General features: G+C 38.2%; 1 protein-coding gene across 5 annotated transcripts; it reads left to right on the plus strand.

The window, feature by feature from the left end:
• Positions 1-272: 272 nt before the first annotated feature.
• cpsf6 (cleavage and polyadenylation specific factor 6) lies at positions 273-16,187 on the plus strand. Of its 5 annotated transcripts, none has more exons than XM_023350522.1 (11): positions 273-367; positions 1,641-1,850; positions 1,954-2,057; positions 2,184-2,329; positions 2,472-2,657; positions 3,290-3,397; positions 4,413-4,911; positions 5,005-5,120; positions 5,826-5,979; positions 6,054-6,252; positions 13,166-16,187. In XM_023350522.1, the coding sequence occupies exons 1-10, from the start codon at positions 308-310 to the stop codon at positions 6,238-6,240; spliced, it is 1,770 nt and encodes a 589-aa protein (XP_023206290.1). In that variant the 5' UTR covers positions 273-307; the 3' UTR covers positions 6,241-6,252; positions 13,166-16,187. The 5 variants fall into 5 exon arrangements, with proteins under 5 accessions (XP_023206290.1, XP_023206291.1, XP_023206292.1 ...); XM_023350523.1 differs by having other exon boundaries at positions 6,057-6,252; XM_023350524.1 differs by having other exon boundaries at positions 2,481-2,657.
• Positions 16,188-16,904: the final 717 nt, after the last annotated feature.

Raw genomic sequence — 16,904 nt, forward strand, 5'->3', positions numbered from 1 at the left:
TCATATCAAAGTACCATTTTTATAGTTGTACTTTAGAGATTACCTTTTGCTATTATCCTTATGTTTAAAGTAAGTTTGTTTACATTTATCCTCATTAATTAGGCACAACAAATCTATTATTACTTGACTAAAAAAGCTATTTTTATTTTCACTCACTTTTTCGTTTATTTAGAGTTTTGAATGATGGAATCCTTTTCCGTTTGCATGCCTTGTTTCAGGCTCAGGCGGCCACTGGGGGGCGCTAGTTGTCCCTCTCTGCTCCATTGTTTCTGTTCTGCACCGGCGGGGCGGACGGAGTTGGAGGAAAATGGCGGACGGTGTGGATCATATCGACATCTACGCCGATGTCGAGGAGGAATTTAGCCAGGTATTAAGGCCTAAATTACCACACGTTGTCCCCTGACGTATTTTGTGTTTGTCGGCGGTGTTTTGATGATATTCCCGTCGAATTATTGTCGAAATAGCTCGTCTCCTAACTAGGCCTCTTTCGCCATGCTGCAAGCCTGCAGCTCAGCTTCAATAGTTCGTCATCTGAAATATAAAGTGGTCGGTTTGAATGTATCTTTTTGCATACGTATTAATGTGCAGCAAAATATTATAGTTTTATCATAAACACTTTGGAGCTTAGTGTATATTATTGGTTTTGTCGTGCAGCGCACATCAGGCCTCGGCATAGTTCCCGCGACTAAAGCTAAGACGAGCCAAACAAACGCAATTTCCTTAGCTAGCTTCGCACTGTTTTCAAGCGAGTTGTTTAGTAGCGCTTTATTACTTAAAGCTACGTAAATATATTCTTCTGTGAACAATTCTACAAAACACTACACTTAAATTGAGTGGAAATACATCTGGCTGTAGCTTTGTGCTATTAGCATATCTACATGTTTCATTTTATACACACACGCCCCTTTTGTTTACTTCTTCTGTGGTGCTTGAAGAGACACCAGTAGTTTTATCTAGGAAGTCAGTCATTTGCAGATATGGGTTATCTACAAAAATGTTTGTCTGTCGAAAACAATGTTTTCAAATCCGCGTGTTTTCTGCGAATTAGCCAAACTAATGTTAGCCATTGTGTGAATTAGATACACGGATGTCAGCTGTGCATTTTGACTATTTAAGCCCAATTTTTCTTATGAGAATATTTTTTTTAGATATTAATACAGTGAGGTTTTGCTGTTTTCAACATTTTTATTCTAGTTGCTGATTTTTTTTTATTATTGATTTCTATATTTTTTTAAAGGACTCCGGCCTTTGGAGGCCGTTATCTAGCAGCGTGTGGATTCCAGCACACCTGAATTAAATGACAGAATTAGCCCTCATTCTGTGCTGTTAATGTAGAAACTCATCTAAAAGTTGCAGGAGATTGGCCCAATTCATTTCGGGATGAACAATTGCTTCTTTCCAAGTTTGAGATCTTGGAGAAATAAATGAATGGGGGAAAAAAACAAAACTGTATATTCGCTCTTTTTCTGTTTAGGTCAGATTTATTTGGTTAGAAGTAGTCATCCTTCATTGGACATTTTATAATTTGCTGCCAGAAAATGTGGCTTTTGTGATTTCTGTAAATTGAGTGTTTTAAGTTTGAGCTGGAACGGCTTAATTGCTACCCATGTTTATATTCATCTAATGATGTTTTATGACAGGAACCGGAGTACCCCCCTCATGAGCAGATCGATTTGTACGATGACGTAATATCCCCCTCAGCCAATAACGGAGATGCTCCGGAAGACCGCGACTACCTGGACTCGCTCCCCGCCCCGGGGGGCTCCGAAGGGGGGAAGAGCGCCCCACCCAATGTGGTTTACACCTACACAGGCAAAAGGATTGCCCTGTACATAGGAAACCTGACATGGGTGAGGAGCTATTACAGCTCAGATTTGTGTTGAACCTCCAAATGTTCGATTTGTGTTTTGAATGAGCCCTGGTATGCTGACAATGCTGTCTTTTGTTTCGCAGTGGACAACAGACGAAGACCTGACAGAAGCTATTCGGTCAATAGGCATCTCAGATGTTCTTGAGATCAAGTTCTTTGAAAACCGGGCTAATGGCCAGTCTAAAGGGTGAGCTCGTTGGTGTCTGCTGGTGGATAGATATGTCTTTAGAATCAAAGACAGTCTTGTACTCCAGTCTTTTAAGAAACAATTTTCCAGGCGGTATAAGTGCACGTCCTCCTCTAAATGTTCCAGGTTTGCCCTAGTGTGTGTCGGTTCTGAGGCATCGTCCAGAAAGTTAATGGACCTGTTGTCCAAGAGGGAGCTCCATGGACAGAATCCCATCGTCACACCATGCAATAAACAATCTCTGAGTCAGTTTGAGATGCAGTCACGTAAAAGTAAGTTGGCCATCTGCTCTCTTGGCACATCTTTCTTAACTTTTTTTATTTGTTTTAGGTTTGTAAAATAATCCTATATTTGTTTATAAAGTCAATTGGGACGAGCAAATAGAAATATGTCGGTTTGTTTTTATCTTCTCTGATTGCACAGGTACCCAGTCGGGCCAGATGTCTGGGGAAGGTAAAGCCGGGCCTCCGGGCTCAGGCTCCCGCGGCGGATTCCCGATGGGCAGCCGCAGCAAAGGCAGGTTCCCTGGACCCCCTGGTCCTGGAAATGACCGCTTCCCCGGCCCTGTGGGGCCCGGAGGCCCGCCACCACACTTCCCAGGTTGGTTTGACCACACATTTCGAGGGAAATACTAGAGGTGGTGTTGGGTGTCGAAAACACTTTATTACATGTGTTTTACTATAAGTAGGGTTTTTTTTAATTAAGAAAAAAGAAGAAACTCTAAAATTTTGCAGTCAGTCCAAAAGATTCAGCCTGATTAGGTTGTTTTTTATCACAAGGTTCTGCTCAACAAACACACTATTACTCAGACTTGCATGGACTCAAAGCCACTCATGTACAGTTTTAGAGTTTTAATTTGTATTGCCAGAATTGTGTTTGTGCTTTTCTTAATTTAGATTGTTCTTTGTCTGTCCCACTCTGCCTCCAGTTCAACTTTCCTGGCTGCAGTCTTTCGCTCGCTGATAGATTCCAGTTCCATTTCTTAACTAGCTTGCTTAAAGCTTAACTTGGCATCTTTTAGCTCTTCACAAGTCTTGTGTTGCCTGCATAATGCAAGAAGCAGAAGACATAATTGTAGCGCTTTTTTCTGCTCTCCATGCAATCCTTTACATGCCTCATCTATTGCTTATTAACTGTTGCCCCTCCCCCACTGGGCTGCGTCAGGCCTTCAGTTCGGAGCCAGAAGTTTATGAAGGGAAGAGTGATGGTTGGTTTGCTTTCTTCCCCATTAGGCTCGGGAATGAGACCAGATCTGGTTAGCCACCATGATGGCCCTCTGATGGAAATGAATTTCAATCCCTTCCCGCCGGGGGGCAGGAACGGGAGCTGGCATAGCAGAGGTGAAACACCTCGATTGATCCGAATAATTTGATCAGTTATCTTTCTTCTCTGAAGACTTAGAAGCTTGGTGATGGACCTGTGGTACAAATTGTGTCAGGATAATGATCTTATTCAAGGTTCAGTTTACCAACTACACTCCCAACATACCAGTGCCTTACAAAAGTGTTTGGATCATTTCAACTTGGTCACATTTTGTTACAACTACAAACCTCAGTGTATTTTACTGCCATTTTGTCTGAATGATAAACATAAATGATTTATTATGAAGTGCACTGAAATGGATACATGGATAAATGTTTCCAGCCTCGTCACAGATAAAAAATTTAAAACTGATGGTACAATAGTATGTAGAACCACCAGAGTGTCTCTTTTCACAAGTTTGTTGTGTCTCTTACTTTTCTCCTTGCAAACTTTAATCGACCAAAAATGGGTTTCGTTAATTAAATGACTTCCGAAGGCATTTGGTGCTAAATTTAAATGTCTTTATTTTGAGGAGAAAAGAAAAATTGTCTTTCCACTTCGCATAATGCATTGAAGTTTGTGGTTGTGTCGTAACACATTGAGGAAGTTTACATGCTATTAGTACTTTTGTAAGGCACATGTTATCAAATATAAGAAGCCTTTAAGCAAGGTTTAAGTATTCCAGAAATGGTTCCTCCAATGTCATCAGAAGAACCATTGTCCATTAAATTGTATTTTCAGGATATTAATTATATGAAGCTTGCTTTCATCTCTGTCATTTGTCTCTGCTTTGCGTTCTCACCCAATCTGCATCTTAACATTTGAAAGATGCTAAGAAAATAAAGCTCTCCTAAGATGTTTTTATTAGAGTTTTAATGTACTTTATGCTGTTTGTTGTTTTCCCATTTTGTGTGCTGATGTAGGAAAGACCTCCAGAAATTTTAACAACATGCTTATTTCTCCAGATGAGAGCTGTTTGGCTGTGCTGTAGCCAGAGGTTAAGCAGTTTGTTTTAAGTACATCTCTTCTTCTTCTCCTTGTTATTCATTATAGGTGGGATTCAGGGACCTCCTCGCCCTCCTCCGGGCCCTCCTGGCCCCCCAGGGCCTCCAGGTCCTCCACCTCCTGGCCAAGGCCTTCCTCCTCCTCTGCCAGGCCCCCCGAATCGTGGCGACAGGCCTCCCCCACCTGTTCTCTTCCCTGCTCAGTTCGGTCAGCCACCGCTTGGACCTCTCCCTCCAGGCCCCCCACCTGCAGGTTACGTCCCCCCTCCTGGTCCTCCACCTCCTCATCAGGGCCCGCCTCCCCCAGGACCCTTTCCTCCTCGGCCTCCAGGCCCTATTGGACCTCCGTTGGCTTTGGCTCCACCCCCACACTTGCCAGGCCCTCTTCCAGGTGGGCCACCACCAGCTCCTCATGTGAACCCCGCCTTCTTCCCTCCGCCTGGAGGGAACAACATGCCCCCCAACGACAGCCGAGGCCCCCCAGGGCCAAACGACCTGTACGGACGGCCGCCGCCATATGATTCTAGAGATTACGGTCCTGGACGAGGGTAAGGCTAATGGAAGTCATGCCAAGAAATAAAAAACAAAACTGTCTGTTATTGGCTGCATTGGTGACTGATCTCCTAATTGGCTCTTTGTAGAGACATGGAGTCATCACGGGGCCCTTTGAATGAGGCCGAGTTTGAAGAGATCATGAACAGGAACAGAGCCATCTCCTCCAGCGCCATTTCCAGGGCCGTGTCTGATGCCAGCGCAGGTAATGAAGAAACCACCAATAGCAAGAGAAAATTCAGACAATAGATGTGTTTTCACAGTGCATTTATCATATATTAAAAAATCTCCTAACACTGGTGATCAGAATCAAAAGCCTTTGTCACACTTGAAGATTTAGTTTTATCACAACTTTACACAAACCCCTCTTTGTTTGCTCCACTTTTTTGGTTGGCATGCATTGTATCCAGGCCAGAAGTCATTTTCTTTTCATATTGACCAATCAAATTGAAGGCAAGGGAAAGTGATGCAGAATTTATATTATTACAGTAAATATTGCTTTAACAGTATTAGCTCTGACTATCATTGTGTCTCCACCAATCACCCTGAACTTTAGGATCCCAACAGATCAATCGGTGTGGTGTGGGCGTCAGTGCAGTAAAAGTCCATCCAATTGGTCAAGTTTATTATTGACATGCAGAGAAAATAAATGGAACTTGACTCCAAACATCGGATCCAAAAACTCCTATTGGGACTTTTAGCTATTTGCTGAAAGAACAAATGAAAATGTTTTGTTAATACAGTGAACTGGAATTGAATTGTCACTGCTTAGGAATATAGTTCAGACAAAGTTGTAGGTTTTTTTTCCCTTTTGAGGTTATGCATCTGTAATGAATTTCAACATATCAACTTCTGGTAAATGTGTCATTTTCCAGATTCCCTGTTTAATGCATACCTCTCCCTCCTTCAGCTGATTATGGCAGTGCTATAGAGACTTTGGTGACGGCCATCAGTCTGATCAAGCAGTCCAAAGTTTCTGCAGACGACCGCTGCAAAGTCCTCATCAGTTCCCTGCAGGACTGTCTCCATGGCATAGAGTCGAAGAGCTACGGCTCTGTATCTAGGTAAGAACAAAGCTAAAGAAAAAGAAGGTTTTACCTTTAAAATGTTGAGTCGACAAGCATTTCATTTCCGCCAGAAGAGAACGCTCCCGAGAACGCGACCACAGCCGCTCCAGAGAAAAGAGCCGGCGACACAAATCCCGCAGTCGAGACCGGCACGAGGATTATTACCGAGAGCGCAGCCGGGAGCGCGACCGCCACCGTGAGAGGGACCGGGACAGAGATCGTGAACGAGAGAGGGAGAGGGAGTACCGGCACCGCTAGATGTCAGGGCAGGTGGGTACAGCTTGGTGCTGTGTAGCCATTTTAATTGGATCTGAACCAAACAGATGGAAGAGGAAAATAACAGAAATATGAAGCCTTTTCCTTTGCTCAGTTTTTTGATTATTAAACTCCCAACTAAATTGTAGTTTGACATTTTACGTTGTGATATGACATGATATAAAATGAGAAACCATTGGGTAAAGAAAGTGTTAAGTGAGCAAGGAAAGGGCTTTGAAAACTGAGCCGTATGGATTCAGGTAGGTGGAAAGGTGAGTTACCGTTTTGTTTTACAATGTGAGCCATTGCACATGTTGTGTACATTGTCTGGGATTATATATGTAATGGTACATTTACAAAAGCTGAAAGTCCCAAAGCTTAATGATAAGTTTTTAGCTTTTATTGTTCAAGCTTATTATAGACTAACATTTCAACACCAGCTGTGTCTAAAACTGATCAGTGAGCTTCAAGCCTGTTCTGCTTTTGCAAGTTTGATGTCCTTCAGCCATGAAGCTCCTGATTCAGTGATTGTTTGTTGGAAGATGCACAGCTTTTATTTTATGCGATAGTCAATGTTTGCTATGCAACGCGTGAACTGGAACAGGGTTGGGATTTGTATTTGTGAAGTTACAGAAACGCTAGCAGTCACTGGAAATTCAGTGTTGGATGTATTTGTTACTTTTGGGCTTCAGAAGTTGGTAAATCACAAAGTTCACTGATCCTTTTATTTATATATATATTTCATTTTTTTCTGGGTAGTTTTCACAGCTGAACAATATTCTGGGCATCATCTGTGCACTCCTCTGTTGAAGGGATGATATAACGCGGTACCTCTTAAGAATTGGTTTATTCTGATTGTGCTGTGTTGACAATGATTAGGAATGTTAAACAGCTGAGTTTTGTGTTTTACCAACAGCTGTGAGCTTAGATCAAATGTGGAGCAACTTTTTGGCTTGAATGTGAAGGTTGTTTGAAATTAGACATACTTGTGTGAACTTACAGCTGACTTTGACTGTTGGTATTTGGTGTCATTTAATGCCACACATTTGATGTCCCATTTGTTCTCACAGTATCTATTGCAGAATCTGCTTTTAACCTGATTTGTTTTATTGAGTTAAGTGAAAGTAAAATGCAGGTTATTGGCAGAAAAGCATTTTATTAATGTAGATCTGTAATAATGTGACGTTTCGCCATTTTATTAGGTTAAATGTATATACAAATGTTAAGATTCCAAACAATATTAGCATTCAACTCTTTGCATGTTGACTGCAAACAGTTGAATTGAACCTCATTGTAAAACTTTGAGGTGAAGTTGAGACATGAAAGATTTTCACGTTCTTGTCTTTCCTGATTTAATCTGCCATGTATGTTGGTGTGAAATACCTGGTTGCTCCAGGTATTTTAGTGTCAAACTTATGTAAAATGAGATGAGTTAGCTAAATTAAATGTCACAGTTATGTAAATGTTTTAAGATTTTAAATAATAATCTAAAAAATATATAATATTGGTCATACTTTATAGTAGGGATGGGCATTTCAAATATCTGTAGTATGGCAAATTGTTTTAGGAGAAAAACTTATAATCCAATATTGGATATAGATCTCAGTGATCAAGATCCTAGGAAAAGTCACAGGATAATAATTATGAGAGACTTTGGGTAAATAAAATTATTGCTTTATCCAACTATTATAGAATAGAGTAGAAATACACTTTATTGTCCCACACTGGGAAAATTCTGGTACAACATCAGCAAAGTGACAGGTGATATAAATATGTAGGGTCACACAAAGATTAGAATATATAAAAACACAATTAAGTATAACAGACTGTACAGTGAGCACAAAATTACATCATGACACGCTGTGCAGTTAATAATAATTGTGTATTCAGATGCAAAAGATTGCACAACTGAGTAGCATAATTTAAAAATGTACAAAATGACAATGGATGTTTTTGCATTAGAAACAGACATACAATAAATGACAATAAAACTGTGCAAACAGTGGAAATACCAAGAGGGATGTAAACGCTAATAGTTTGTTGGGAACAGTGATTGTGATGGGAGGAAGGATCTACTGTAACACTCCATTGCTCACTTAGGATGCAGTAGTTTGTCACTGAACGAGCTCTGTTACGGCTTCCTGTTTTCCTGACATTTTGCAGCCACAAGTTAGTATAAAATCAGTAAAAATACAAAGAAAGATTTGAAATGAAACCATTGAGATAATAAAAGCCATTTTGAAAGCTAGAAACACCCACTCTACTTTAAGCTGATGTATCGCCCTCTTGTGGTAACAGCAAAACACTACAGTCAGGGTGTGTAAAACGAGATGGAAGTATCGGACAACATTTTGTTGTTAAAGCCCAATGTAATTACGATAGCTTCAATAATCAGTGCCCATCCCTTGTTTACAGTCTGAAATAAATTATCCAGGTTGTGTCCCAGCATGATATGTTGTGCTGTCATTTTGGTCATGTTATACTAATTGAAGTGATCTATTTATTCTTTGTCACCAACTTCTCTAAGTAATTTTTTACGATACATTGTTGGTGTTTTGCTTCTCAAATTAATCTGTAACATGTTGAGGCTACTCTTAGTCTTTCTGGGTCACTTTCTGGTTAGTGTCACCCATGTTGTAATTGTTATTGGTTGGTACTGTCTACCAAGGCACCATTTGCATGTTAAATAACATGCTACCTTGTGTATATCTTTGCTGTAGTTGAAATGTTGTTTGTGGTGTGCTGCTGCTTTGTTTAATGTCAGAACAATTTGGATCTCAATTTAATAATGATCAGAGATCAGTAGGAACATTTATGGTTGCCCAGCCCTCCGAGTCACTGAAGTCAAATGCACTTGTAGTGAGGAATTATGCATTGTGTATTTAATATATACTATTGCCTTTTTATTAGTGTCTCTGTTGTATGCCATGAAATATTAAGCAGGGTCATTTACATTTTGGTTTTGCTGAACTTTGGAAGCAGGCAAAGCCCAACATAATGTCTCTTGGTAACCATTTTACTGCAATGTCCTTTTTAGTGTAGACTTGTGCTGAATCTCAGGTCTTAGTAAGTCAAACAACTTTGTATTCAAAGTATGTGTCCTTAAATAATGCATTATTTGATTATTTCACATAAAAGTACTTTGTGTCCATTGGGAACCCTGTTTAAGATACAAATCATTTAAATGTTCTTTTTTTATTATATATGGAGTGGCAACAATTAAGTTTAGAAGCCTTGTTAACTGCACCAGGATTTTCTAACGCATGTTGCCACAAAAAATGAAAAGGTACCCAGTGGACACAACGCCTGATATTGAATGTGTGGACAATAAAATGCATTTGAGTAAAGTTTGAGAACTACTTCATTACTTTGGAAATGGGCAAAACATCATGTCCAAATATGCCCCATGTTCCATTGCTCCACACCCTTCCATGTAATATTTCAGGAAAAGAGTCAGTCGTGTTATATATGTAGTTATGCCTGTTATGGTTTGGCCATCTGTTGTCAAAGTATGCTTTTCACTGTTGGTGTTCATAATCGTGAACTAAGTGTTTTTCAAAGTTTCTTGCTTTGCAATGCCTTAAGACACTTTGCCAGTATAATTATTGAAGAGGCCTCTTCAATGTCCTTTGACAAAGAAGCAATTTGATCATGTCAAACCAGAGTCAAACACTTTAAAAATAAAGGTTGGAACCAACTTGCAGTAACAAAATAAGGTCCAGTGCATAGTCTATGGGGAATGTACACAGTTACAAGGAGTAGCAGATCAGAGTTAAAAGAAACCCTTTTTCAAGAAAATCTGGTCTTTGATTGTTTCTGTCATCACACTAAAGTGATTTTAAAAACGCGGGCAAAGAAAGTTTGGAGAAGTTTGCAATGTCTTCATATTATTGATTAGACCAAGTTCATATGTTTTAAATCCAAATGCTTTCTGGACTCTAGATCAGGGGTCTGCAATGTACAAACCTTCCACAGTGGCTGCTGGCGTTCACGGGGGTTAAGGACCACAACCACCTGTGAAAAGCTAAAAACACCAAATACTTGAGGCTCCTCTGGGGGAAAAACAAACAAATGCATATTGCTGCCTATTTTAATACTCCAAACAGACCTCTAAATAAATTTTAGCTTAGGAAGCACGATTACTTTGGCATAGTGCTACTAGACATAGTTGGCATTTGCAAGCAGCCAATCCAGGAGCAGCACGTCTTTTCCTGGCTGTGACCTCCAGGAAAAGAAATAAGGACAACCATGAATGTTACGGTGCGTTCACACACCAAACACATATTGAGCGTTAGGCGTGTCTGGTTTACATCCACAGTTTATGTGGAGGCATGTCGAGGGCCATTTAGTGCAGCACGATTTGAACTGTTTGGACCGTTTGTTGGGTCTAGTGCAACCAACGCTCCAGATAGACTTTGAATGTAAACCAGACGCGTCAGATGCTCAAAACTCGTCTGGTGGGAAAGCACCAAAAGTGCTCACCCTTCGAACTGGAAGCATCAGACGCGTTTGGTGTGAACGCACCATCAGCTTCCGTGGCAGTGTTAAGATGGTTTCCACTTCACATATACTGCTCAAAAAAATAAAGGGAACACTTTAAGTGTTAAACACCTGTTTAAGTGTTCCCTTTATTTTTTTGAGCAGTGTATATTAATGTACGTCTGCTGTTTCAACAATTAAGTAGGCATTTCTAAGCATTTTAGAAAGGGTTTCAAGTATTGATGAGGTTCAGCTATTCACATGTGGCAGTGGTCCCCAAACCCCTTGAGTAAACACATGGGTTTATAAAAACCTACATTTAAATGCTTAACAATTGGTTTTGTGAGGCTAAACTGGTCTGTGGAGTAAGGAAAGAAATGTATTTGGTTTGTATAGGTTGCAGACCTCTGCTGTAGATTCAATATTCTGTTAAAAACCTGAAGGGTTGCTATATATAAAAAAGATTACCTTGGAGGTGCTAAATGCTGACTTCAGGATCTAAATTTAAATGAAACATCTGGTGGATTTATGAGTTGATGGTCTGGATCTGAAAAGTTTTGTGCCCCCTGTTAAAAGGCCTGGTTTGTAAAATGTAAAAAGCAAACCAACATTAAAAGTTGTGAGTTTAGAGAGACTACTCAACCCTGGTTTGACTTTGATCTAATTGCCGTTTACAAGCAGACATCGATGCACGTTTCATGTCTATAATTTGTAATGAACCTTTAATTATTCAGCAAATGATGTATTGCTCATAAAATTAGTATTGTGGGATGAATCATCTGCTTGTCCTTAATATTATTAGAAGATCTGAAACCAGAGTGTACTCATGACCTTTTAATGTAGATACTTGAATCTTTGACCCATAAAAGGTAAAGCTGGGATTGAAACAAATTAGATATTTCTGCCAAGACTTTTTCATTTTTCATGTAACATTCTTGAAGGGCTTGTAATATTGCAGGCATATACTGACTAAATAGTTTGACACTATTTACAGCCTCTAAGTTTCCTGTTCTTTGCATGCTGCACTTTGTTGTGCTCAGGTGTTGACATAAAGTTTTCCATCTGCTTGATTTGCTCTGTTTGATGGATCTTGATGGGAAACATGACATTTTAGCATCTCAGCATTGTTTCATGTAAAAGAAAAGGTTCTACCTTTTTAAATATCACGTTCACAGATTTTGGTGGCAGAATGTATATTGCAGAGTTTTACAAAGTCAGTGATTATATATGTGTTTTTTTATGTTCAAATTTTTTTGAAAGAACCAGGTCTTGTTTTTCCTCCAAAATGCTTCAGTGCTAGTTTAGGACTGGAGATAATTCTTGTTTTTTGCTATTTAAACAAAACACTAGTCTTGGTATTGACAACAAGTGACACAAACACACAAAATGATGCTTTATCAACTTTCTGTGTTTTGTTTGGAAGTGGTAGAATGTCATTTTTATTAGATTATTAGTTATTAAATGTTGTAGTTTTGCACAGCCTGTTTCACTAGATAGCTTATTTGTTTGTCTTAGCGGTCCTTTGGTGCTTTTTACGCTAATTTTGTCACAACTGAAGTCAAAAGAAAAAGTCAAGCTCTGAAGTGTCTTTGTTGGAAAAACACAGATCCACATTTTCAGTGTTTAGCTTTCTAGTCTGTCTACCCAAAGCTGTAATTTTGTAATGAAAAATTAAGCAGGACATTTTTCAGAAGCATAATAATGAAGCCGATTCAAATTTGATGATATGACATGAACTACATGAAATCTAAAATCTTTTTGCTCAAGGTATGAAGGTAGCACTTTTAAATCCTATTTTCCTTCTTTTGTATAAAACAATTTTACAATATTGTTGACTGCAACTGTGTTTATAAAATAAAACCTTAATAGACCAGTATAGTTTTTGCTGTTTAAACTGTATGTAGCATGTTTCTCCATGTCCATCCTTGAATTTGGAATTTACTGAAGGTCAGCTCGCTTACAAAATACCAAAAGTTAGTCTAAAATGTTGCATGTCTAACTGGAGGTTCTCTGTCCATAAATGTAGTGCCCATGAATATAGCTCCTATTCCAGCTTATCTACATTAGACTATCGAAGGAACACTTTCAGTGTCCTGCTGTGTCTTCATGCTGAAACATTTCAAATAAGCTGCTCTGTTGAAATTTGCATGATATTCTTGTGTATGCGCTGGGGTTGGGAGCAATTCACAATCAGCTGAGTGCAAAAAACCCCTAAAACTTAGTTTGCTAAAGAAAATTGTGCCTCGTTGTCCAGCATCTGTCCCCACACAATGCAGTTTTTGTTTTTGTGCTGATGTAAACTCAAGCACTGCGACTCAAAGTGATGGTAAATTGAACCCAGCCTTGGTGGACATATTCTGTAGCGTAGAAGTTAATTGGTGAGTGGGGGAGTGTTTACTCTTGGGCTGGCTCCAAACCAAACTGCACCCTTCGTTTTGACACCTTTCAGCTCACGTGGATCAAGGATGGAAGGAAAAGGAGGAACGCTCTCAGTACACCATCACCCTGCATGACCGGACAGGACTACAACTACCAGCTCTTCCTGCACCCCCCTCCATGTCTCCTCTCTTTTCCTCCTTCACCCATCTCCCTCTCTCTGTTGTCTGCCTGACTAAGAGCAGTGGATGGAGGACCCTCATCTATGTAAGGCTTTTGTCCAAATGTCTATATTCATAACTAAAGATGAAAGAAAACTTTCCAAGCAGTTCTTTTGTTTTTGTTTTGTTTGACATAAAGACTAGTATGTGTGATGCTTTTTTCTTTCTTTTTTTTTTGGCAAAGAAACAATAAAATGCCTGTGCGACCCTTAAAATAGAAGACAAGCATCAAGTTCCTTTCATTTGTTGTTTTTATTTGGCTCGCTGTACTATGTAAATTCAATATAGGCAAGTTTTTATAGGGTTCGTGTTTGACGTTTTCTCTCTTTCTCTCATTCTCATTTCTTCCTGGTTAGTATGTTTGTAAATGTCTGATTTTTGAATGAAAAACTAGATGGTGTTGTAATAAAAAAATGTTTGAGGTCCACTCATCTGGTGAATTTCTCTACATGTTTGTTTCATTGATATTAAATGTATTTTTGCACTGATTTTATTTTTTTATTTTTTTTACAATCCCAAATTTCACCAAGTAAGTGATCCTTTTCCTTGACATTTTGTTTCTCTTCAAATGGATGGGATTTTTCCAAGGTAAGACTTCAGTAGAATGTATTTTCAAATGTGAACAGACGATACAGTGTGAACCAAAATGGACGCTCCTAGAGGCATTAAGGTCATTTTTGGAAATCACGTCGTAAATCAAAAAAAAAAAACAACCTGCTGCCGTTTGCTGCGCTGCTTCACATGTAATTATGCTGGATCGTTGTTACCAAAAGTGATGAAGACAAAATGTTTGTGGTACGTTTTCATCATAGTGAGCAATATTGTTGCGTTAATTGATGACCCGTTTTCTTTTAGTCCATTGTTGTAAAAACTGGTTAGTGTTGAATGCAAGTTCGAAGAGATGTTTACATTCTCTCATTTTCATGGATTGTCATTAATTTGGAGTTTTTTCTGGATGTTTTTTGAGCATTTTTTTGCTGAGCTTTTTGTACAACAAAATCAGATTCTTTAGTCATCCATCAGCTGCTGGCATAATTCTGATTAAATATATATATCAGCTCTTACTGGAAATCATTTGAATTAGTTTATTTCTTGTCATGGAGCTTTTAATCATAGTGCATTAATTTTCAACAGTGTTCCAACCAAGGCTGTTTAAGAAGTTTGATCTGAAACTAGCATTTTGACTAAAACATCTAGCCTTTGGTCTGTGTGAAAGTGAAAAGATTTTAAGGTGGTTATCTATTCCACCCACTTACAGTGAACCACTTCTGTAGCATAATGCTGCCAACACCATGCTTTACGGAAAAGTAAGCCATTGATGCTGTGAATAGCTTAATTTTTGGAGAAATTTGTTGTTTGCTCCCAGTTATTTCCCTTAAAACCAGTTCACGTTGTGGGAAAAATGCTTTCAAATGTATCGCTAATTCTCTAAATTATTGACATCAATGCCCATGATGAGTGTATGTAAACTTGTGATCAGAACAATATTACATGCACCTGAAATGTTTTTAAAACTCAATGTTAAAATGGGATTGATTGCCGCTTACAGCAGCCTCTCTTTCACTTCACCACCCATCCTGTTGTGTTGCATTTGTGTCACTGTGATTGTCGGTTTGTCTTATATACCTTTTTTTTTTTACGTTTAAGGAAATGCTTTTAAGAAGTTCTGCTTTTTTTTGTCTTTATTTACACTGTCAGACCAAATTTTGAATTGCGACGTAAAATAGCTGTATTTGTTTCAATAGAGGTTTACTTTTTGAATTGTAAGTAATATAAAATAAAAATTGTAAAAAATTACTAATCCATGTTAAGAATCTAGAGCTGCTCCATCCGTGTCTCAAAATATAGTAAGTTTTTTCCTTTTTACTTAAGTCACATATCCATATAGGCAGATGTTATAAGAGGGGGGAAACATAATTTTGTTGTATTTGGATTTTAATCTCCACTTGACATTGCCTACTGTTATCATCTCACCCTAATTTTATTTTTGACATAATCTGAGAGCTTACATTTCAAGTGTTATCTGGGGGAAAGATTGCTCGTGACAATTTGGGCGCAAACAGTGTATCCTGATGTTGCTCTTGCAGAATGTTTTTCGTCGGTGTGTTGTATTGTGTTTTGTACTCACAAATGTTCATATTCTCTTATGACCCTGTTAACTCTGTTAATAGTAATGGAGACGGGTGTATTAGATTTTTAGTGAACCGGTAAGTAGAATTTTTATTTATTTATTTTTATACTTGCGTCAGAAATTTGGTAAATGTTTTTATCGTTTACTGACAATGGAACTTTAATCAAAACAGAAAATCTTAAAGTGAAATTGTTCAAATATGATTAGCTTATGTTTTTGTCCTGTTATATTGTTTCTAAAGAAAATAATCTAAAATTGGTTTTAATCTACATAACCATGTTAAGAGCAGAAAGACAAAAATCCTTTGAGTTTTGGTTAAAGTGTTGGTCAGTTTTGTGCCAACCTTTTTCCACAGCATAAAGGTAAGTGTTGCCAGGTCTGCCTGCCCTGGAGAAGAAGTAAGGAGGAGCTGCTTCGAGAAAGACCACTACACAAAACAAAACATGAAAAGTAACCTTTTTAATGTTTTCAATTTAAGTTAAATTTAACTTATTGTTTATATTTAATAGTCTTATTTGAACTAACCATGTTTTCTCCCTAGAACAGAATTGGGAAATAAGTGGGCAATTAAAAAGCTCCGATTTTCACATGATCTTTCTCATAATACAGTTCAGTGTGGGAGGGTTTGGGATACTATTGGTTATTTATTGTGAAACCTAGTTGGGATGAGGTATTTGCCATAGGAACACAGTGGTGGTAGATTCACATTGCTGATTTTTACTAATAAAATTATTTTGCATTCAGTTTTTGTTTCATTTGTACTTCATCAAAAATGTCTGCAGTTTTAAATATTGAAGCACAACATAGCAACGTATAGTGGACTAAATTGTAGTTTCAAGTATTTGCCGACCACAAATATAAGAAAATTAGGTTATTTTTCGCAAATTATATGCAGAGTTTGATAGGAGTTTCAAATAAATGACACCAAAATTTGAAAGGTTTTGATTTTTTTAACGATCTGAGAGATTTTGTGGTAAAATTCATTTGCGCGGCAGTTACATTTAAATTTTTAAAATGTTATCCTATAGTTTGAGACTCCTGGTTTAGAAAAAATATTAAAGCTTGTTTTATTCAACCAGAATCTGGTCATGTAGCAAGATTAGGTTTGAAAACAGTCATCGGTGGTGGGCTGATGTAAGACAAGTTCATACCTCTGTAATTTATACCTAAAACTCAAAGCAATGACTTCAAAAGCCAGAAATGTAGGTAACTAGAACTTGAACCCTAAATGTTGTTTTACTACTATTGTGTTAAATTTCTGTTGATTTCAATAGACCACATTTCTTGATAAGCGACAAAGTGAGTTAATAAAACGAGTTTTCCCGGATCGGTAAATATGTAAAGTTGCACATTATCTTTTATCAAAGCTTTAAAGGACTTAAAACATCTCCAACTGATATCAGTAATAAGAAAATTATTTTTAAAATCGTATATAGCATATTTTGTAGGGGTAAAAAGAT

The sequence above is a fragment of the Xiphophorus maculatus genome, chromosome 17 (genome assembly GCF_002775205.1).
Source record: "Xiphophorus maculatus strain JP 163 A chromosome 17, X_maculatus-5.0-male, whole genome shotgun sequence".
Classification (NCBI taxonomy): domain Eukaryota; kingdom Metazoa; phylum Chordata; class Actinopteri; order Cyprinodontiformes; family Poeciliidae; genus Xiphophorus; species Xiphophorus maculatus.